Here is a 7,620-nt window from a genome sequence, read left to right as displayed (position 1 = left end):
GATTCGTTTCCTTGATTCGAATCATGATTCGTAATTCGCTACAGTATTTTTTCTCACAAAAAATATACGTAAATTAAAAATAATTTTAATTATATAATTTTAATCCATGACTCTTAATCCATGAAAAACGCATACTGCGAGTGATGATGGTTCAATAATACCACTAGTATAAATAAATCAATGGCATTATTGCGGATAAACGAGAAGTTTAGGGGAAATCGTGTAAAAAAAAAAAAAGCCAAGGACAAATCCATCTAATTAAAAAAAAAAAACAAATGAAAAAACGAGAGACAAAAAAAACAAAAAACAAAAAACAAATGGGAAAAAGTGCAATTAGGCAAACAAAACCGAGAGGTAGAAAGGATTCTGCAATTTGGGTAGATTGATCGAGAGGTAGGAAGGATTCTCTCTCCGCTCTGTTTTTATCTTTCGCTTCAAGAAACAGAAAGAAGAAGAAAGGGAATTCCCAATCCCATTGGCTCTTCCCAATCTCAACCTGCGAAGTAAATGCTTATCGAATCCTAGGGTTTCATCGGGATTCCACCACGATGAGCACGACGACGAACGACGTCAACAGCAATAGTAGCGGCGGAGATCTCGGCCGGTACTTCTTGGAGCGGTCACGGCTGGGCTCGGCCCGGGGGCCGTGCGACATGGACGAGGACGAGGAAGCTCCGACGGAGCTCAACACGCTCAACAGCTCCGGAGGATTCCTGGTGATGTCGCCGGACAAGCTTTCGGTGAAGTACACGAGCGTCAATCTCCACGGCCACGACGTCGGCGTTGTTCAGGCGAACCGGCCGGCGCCGGTGAAGCGCCTCGTCTACTATTTCGAGATTTTCGTGAAGGACGCGGGGACCAAAGGCCAAATCGCCATTGGCTTCACCAGCGAGAACTTCAAGATGCGGAGGCAGCCAGGGTGAGTTAGGGTTTCTTTCTTTCGGTCTGTTTTGTTATTCGTGAATTTAGGAGAAAATGAAGTCATAAAGTGTGTACATAAATAGAGGAGCAATAAAGAAGTACTGTGGAAGATAGTTTTGTTTTAGTTTATTGATGAATTCGATCGCGTTTGGTTGATGTCAATGGAATTGATCTTCAGTTTGTATGTGGATTCTGTTTTGATCTTTTGGATCGCTGAAATGAGGAGCTTGTGTATTCTAGTTTCATAATGAACAAGAACATTATAGGTTTCCTTATGTGAGCTTTCTTTATTCTTTTACTTATACGAATTTAGGTCTTGGAATTTCTGCGAGGAGAGAAAAGGCAGCAAAATGATTGCATATTCATTATTCAACCAGAGAAAAGTACCATACAAAGGACAGAAAACATGTTAAATTACAATTCTAGCAAAAGAAACATGTTAATCAAAAAAATAGAACAAATAGACTAGTAATTTACTTAATCAAAACAAGACGAGTGCAGAAACCAAGGATTTGATCTGAGTCCGGTAATATTCACGAAATATGTCCTAAATTAAACAGAAGGAAGTTCATTGATAATTCATTGTCTCATATGAGTCAGATGGGAGGCAAACAGTTGTGGATATCATGGGGATGATGGAATGCTTTACCGCGGACAGGGAAAGGGGGAGGCTTTTGGCCCAACCTACACATCTGGTGATATTGTTGGGGGTGGTATTAACTATGCTTCACAGGAATTCTTTTTTACGTAAGTTGTTCTGGCCCCTTCATTTATTCTTGTTAAAATTAGTATTTATTCGATTTGCTTTTTGATGCATGTTGAGTTTTGTTTATTGTTTGTTCTGTATTTTTAAAGATTGTCCTGTACTTTGCCTTTCATGTTTATGGCAGGAAGAATGGGGCAGTTGTAGGGACAGCATACAAGGAATTGAAGGTCTCACTATTTCCTACCATTGCAGTTCACAGCCAAAATGAAGAGTATGTTTATCTTCTTTAAAATAAGCTTCTTCTATCTTGATAAGCAGTTGGACTTGATTGTGAATAAAGAATCAAGTTCAAGGCTTTAATTATTTAATCTCCTTGCCCATATTTCGTTTCAATTATGCTCTGCTTAACTTGTGAGTGATTTCTTTTTCCACGATTGTGGTTTCAAGTTTACCTTCTAAAATCATATGTATTGTAGTTGATGCTTGATCTTCACCTTTTTTGTTTGTTTGTTTGTTTTGGTTTTTGTTTTGATTCTGGTTCCGTCTTCTAGAAGTACACTTCCTACATGAAGTGAATCTTTGATGCTTAATATCCTCTGTATCAACATTGGTATTTATTCTCGTTTTAGTCATATTGCTACATTGGTATTATAGTTGATGCTTGATCTTCACCTTTTTTGTTTGTTTTTTTGTTTTGGTTTTTGTTTTGATTCTGGTTCCGTCTTCTAGAAGTACACTTCCTACATGAAGTGAATCTTAGATGCTTAATATCCTCTGTATCGACATTGGTATTTATTCTCGTTTTAGTCATATTGCTAGATCTCTGACTCTTTTTAAGTGTTTGCTTTGCAGAGTGCATGTCAACTTTGGACAGAAACCATTTGCTTTCGATCTTAAGGTAAGTTATGTGCTCTCTTCTCTTTTTTGATCGTGAATATTTGCCTATTTGGTTTGTGTTTTTTGTTCTTTTGATATGAGGTGAAATGTAAACTTTCTCATTAACCCAAGTTATGACATTGAGAAAAATGTAGTCAAACTTGTTCACGGGTTGGCGAGCTTTCCTTGTTGTTCTTCTTTTAAGTTCTGATTATGATCATAGTCATATTGGACTGTCAATTAAAACTAGGGGGTTGTTTGGCACATATACTCAGAACTCAAACCATGATTTTGCTACAATGTTTTCCTCTCACAGAGAATTTGAATAAAAAAAAAAATTCCCTTCAATAGTTCTCTCATAAATAATTTGAATCAAAAGCCAAATCATGGTTCAATACACTTCCCAAACGGGCCCTAGATATTTCCTATATGATAATGAATGTTGTTAATGTTCTGGATATCATATTTTTGTTTTGATATTTATGGCTGTAGCATCTGATTAGGAATTTGAAGCACAAGAGAGGATGAAGCTGCAAATGACAATAGAAAAGATTTCTTTACCAACAAATGTCAGTCACGGGTAAGTTCTCATTAGCCCTGAAAAACACGCAATCAACACATTCTGCTTTTGATTTGGATTTTGGATAGCTCATATGATTCTTATGGTTAGAGGCAGGGTTGGGGGGAGGGAGGTGTGGTTCTTTTAGACACTCAATGTTCTTACATCTTGCCTGGCATCATCTAATTTTATGGAACAAAAACTTAGAAAGAAAAAAACTGTATCATACTGTATTACACTCCCTGTGCTGCCTGACATGTTATCTTTGAAGCAACGTATCAACGTGAAATTCTACCTGGGAAGTGGGAAACCAAACTGAGAATGCTATCCCGTTTTGGTTGGATAGTTGTGGATAGTACCATTCGCTTAAAATTTTCTTCAATTGTTTGTATTTGCACTTTGATACAGGATTGTTCGCTCCTACTTGCTACACTATGGCTATGAAGACACACTTGGTTCGTTTGACATGGCTACTAAAAGCACTGTTCCTCCTATATACATAGCTCAAGAAAATGGGTCTGATGAGCATGACATTGTGTATGCACTGAACCAGAGAAAGGTTCTTCGACAGGTATGAAACTAGTGGGTGGACTTGTCCAAAGTTCACGGCATGTCATTGATATTTGAGCTCTTTCGAATTCAGCTATAAGAGCCTATTAATGCATATGTATATAGATCCTATGGAAGTCATATCTGGACAATCATGGCCTTTCTGTGTACGAACTATAAAAAACCTTCAACTTGTAACTTCTTCCCTTACGCACGTGTTGGCGCTTGTATATGATTTTTTCTTGGAACTGGTCCTCAGTCCTCATAATAGTTTGACTATCTTACATGCTCAAATCTTTTTCAAACCAATTTAACAAAGTTTTGATGTGGTATGAATTATGTTTTTGGAGTAGCTTCTAAATATTCCCTTGTTTTCAGTTTCTGAACAGTAAAGACATTCTTTTTCCCTGTTATGTATGATTATATGCTTGGATTTGATTAGTAGTCTTTAAAACATTTTCTATCTTGAAGCGCTTGATTTCCAAACAAAGATGTAGTAGTTTCACTAACATAATACATTTTGGATTGTTTTTGGGTGCCAATGAAGCTAATCAGGAAAGGTGAGATTCATGATGCATTTGACAAGCTTCGTGAATGGTATCCCCAGATTGTCCAGGTAGACTGTTGAATCTTTCTGTATTTTTTTTTTCAAGAAATATGGTAATACAAAATTGTAGGGTAGTAGAAAAGGTAATCATATTTTTTGAAGATCTATATGTATATATATAATTCCAGTTCATATAATTCCACTTAAATATACTGTCTGACCATGTGAATTGTGATGTATTTAAATCCTAGTTCTTGCGTTCTTTTTTATGAAAGAAACATGATATATATATATATATATATATAGTTCTTGCGTTCTTTTTTATGAAAGAAACATGATATATATATATATATTTTTTTTTTTTTTTTCTTCCTTCACGGGATGTGTAAAACTCTGCGCTTCTGAATACTTGTGATCTCATCATTCTTCACATGCTTATGCATGGCAGTTTAGTTTGCTTGCTTCATTATTGAATGACACTCCTTGTTCTGTAATTTTACCATATTAGACTTTTATATGGAATTCAAATAGTAAAGATTTGTTGCCTTTATTAGATCCTAAACGTCTCCAGGGTTTATCTGTTTATTTGTTTGTTCGATTTAGATTGCTTTTACCCTTTATTTCGTGAAAATTTATTAATCTCAATCTTATTACCTATAACTGATCATCAGTTTTTTGCTTTCTGCAGGATGATAAATCGGCTACTTGCTTTCTGCTTCACTGTCAAAAGTTCATTGAATTAGTTCGGGTATGTTTTTGACCCTGTTGTGCTATCAAGTATGAACTATATTACTGTTACAAAAAAGTCAATGCAAGTGATTTTATTCGTATAAACTTGACGGGAAGGAAAGTCTCAGTGCAGACCTCCAATTCCTATCGCCTGTTACATTACTGTTGGTGAAACTATTTTTAACTGATGATAGTAGAGATACTGACCATGCATGTTTTTCTTTCATAGTGTAATGTCATGTTGTCTGCCCCTTTATGTGTTTTATCTTTATTTTTTTTTCTTTTCTTTAAGGATTTTCTGTTTATCTCTTTTCAACTTGAGTAGTGTGAATTTATAATATTAGTCCTGCTTTGTAACTTAAATATGATATTTAGGTTGGAGCGTTAGAGGAGGCTGTCAAATATGGAAGGTTAGAACTGGCAAAGTTCTTTGAGCTGCCTGGATATGAGGATCTAGTTAAGGTTGGCAAGCAGTACCTCAATGTCTTGCTTTTATTGTTTAGGCTCTTTGAGCTTGACTAGAGTATCTTTCTGATGCTTCTTTTGGAAGTACAAAAATAGAACACTCTCTTGGATCTTTCAGTTTACTCCACTCAATCATCAGAACACTCTCTTCTGTAGGACTGTGTTGCTCTGCTGGCGTATCAACAACCGAAGGAGTCCTCAGTTGGGTATCTTCTTGAAGAGGCACAACGCGAGGTGGTGGCAGACGCAGTTAATGCCATGATCCTCTCAACGAATCCGAACCTTAAAGATTCATGTGGTTGTTTGCACTCCTATCTCGAGAGGCTTCTGAGCCAGCTAACGGCTTGCTGTTTGGAGAGAAGATCCTTGAATGGGGACCAAGGTGAAGCTTTCCATTTGCACAAAGTACTAAACACTTGTAAGAAGGCCAAGTAGTGCTGAGCTGATTTGTTTGTGGCACTTCTCACCTTCCCAGTCTATTTGCACACTCGGCCTTTCTTAGCCGCATTGCATAGCAAATCCGAGTTACCTTTCAGTATGCTGTAAAGAGGCCATGCTTAGGCTACCCAATCTGCAACAATGTCGGGTTCCTTGGGAAGATTCGGGTGCTTTCTATATCTGTAAGCTAGCAAGTTCCACCATTTCAAAGCCCTTGGATTGAAATCTGGGAAGTGTTTCTAGTGTAAATTTCTGTACTAGGATCTTTCTATTACCGTTAAGCATCTGTACAGAATTTGGTTGGTGGGAAGATTTGATTCTGTCGACTGCACTGGAAAAGAAATGATCAAAGATGCTTACTGAATCATAATCTCGAACCGACTTCCCAATAGTAGATCTCATTCGTTCCCCTTCTTTGAACATTAGTAAAGAACCGATGAATAATTTAGTTACTGTTCATTACTTTGCTTTAGTCTTGGCCAATTGGAGTAACTTGCATTGAGATACTGCGTGTAGGATGTTATGCCAATATGACTATTGGATGATCACAAGACACCTGGCGTATGTGTTAAGGGAAGCGTGTTCTTTCTCATTTAATTAATGTGTTTACTTATAAAATTTAAGTTTCAGTTTGATGGACCCTACACAATGTTTAAGGAGTGAGGGAAAAAAGAAAAAGGGTATGCTACTCCTTTAGTATTGATTCTCAGTACAATAAAAGGAAAAAGAAAATTACTTATATATCCTTATTTTTTTAGATGACTTATATATCCTTGCTAATTTGTTTAAATGTCATAAATCGATAATTATTAACTACGTAAAAAAGACATCTTAGTAATACATTTATAAGTTTTCTATTTCGAAGTTTAAAATAAATACTGGAAAGAGAATTTGATTGTTATTTTCTTGCTTTTGGAATATAATTTATGTATGAAGTGATATTTTGGTAATTGTGCTATTTTGATTCAATGTTCCATTGTGCTTAAAACTTTTTTTCTTATACTGTTCCCAAAACGTAAAATTTATTTTATAATACAATGCAAACACTTCCAATGGAATCTTCAATTATAATTCTTATTTGTTCTTTTCTTTTAATAAAGAAAATATCAATTTTATATGCTAAGAAAGATTTGCATTTTAAACGGAAAACTTACATTCATGGTCTTCCTATTGAAAGTGGAGAACCTGAATGGTGAGCAACCTAGCTTTGTCCTTCAATAAGGGGAAAAACAAGAGAAAATCAAGGGGTATGCCTTCCTACTAGTTTTTCTAAAATAATATCGTCATGAAATTCTTCCCGTGTCGTGTGAGGGCCACAGACATGCCACACCGGTTCTATTTCGAAAGTCACACGAGTACTAGAGACCAGTTCTTCTGGACCATTTGGAGTGTCGTCCCCTATTCTGGCACGTTCTCTCATGTACATTTCGTTTGTTGGCTAAAGCCTGAAAAGCAACTTGGGCATCACAAGTTTTGGAGCAAGGACTCGTAGTTTGTTGAGTGGTCAATTTCTGCTTGTTACAAACAGTTATGTGTATTAGGTGCTAATGTCAGCATCACTGATTTAAACCCTTATCATTTTGCCATATAATTATGGTGCACGATATGCATGCTTGCGGATCTCACCATATATATCACATGTTGGATAATGTTATTGAAACAAAGAACCGTAAACTTGTGGTGCTAAGCGCGGTACGCAGAGCCCTTTAGCTCTTCTTCTTTTCTGCTCCTTTTTTTTTTTTTTTTTAAATAATTCTTCTTTTTCTTGATGTGATGTGGTTATGTGATCAGTTGGTACTAAGAAAAGTATGCCTGCGTTCTTTGCAGAAT

General features: G+C 36.3%; 1 protein-coding gene across 1 annotated transcript; it reads left to right on the top strand.

The window, feature by feature from the left end:
* Positions 1 to 297: 297 nt before the first annotated feature.
* Positions 298 to 6,509, top strand: LOC21408155 (ran-binding protein M homolog). The gene is made up of 10 exons (XM_024170845.1): positions 298 to 919; positions 1,522 to 1,668; positions 1,812 to 1,898; positions 2,480 to 2,525; positions 3,007 to 3,083; positions 3,471 to 3,633; positions 4,159 to 4,227; positions 4,847 to 4,906; positions 5,263 to 5,349; positions 5,509 to 6,509. Exons 1-10 carry the CDS (start codon positions 549 to 551, stop codon positions 5,785 to 5,787), a joined length of 1,386 nt encoding a protein of 461 aa, XP_024026613.1. The 5' UTR covers positions 298 to 548; the 3' UTR covers positions 5,788 to 6,509.
* The last annotated feature ends 1,111 nt before the right edge of the window (positions 6,510 to 7,620 follow it).

The sequence above is a fragment of the Morus notabilis genome, unplaced genomic scaffold (assembly GCF_000414095.1).
Source record: "Morus notabilis unplaced genomic scaffold, ASM41409v2 Scaffold485, whole genome shotgun sequence".
Classification (NCBI taxonomy): Eukaryota; Viridiplantae; Streptophyta; class Magnoliopsida; order Rosales; family Moraceae; genus Morus; species Morus notabilis.
This window is presented reverse-complemented; position numbering and strand designations above follow the sequence as displayed.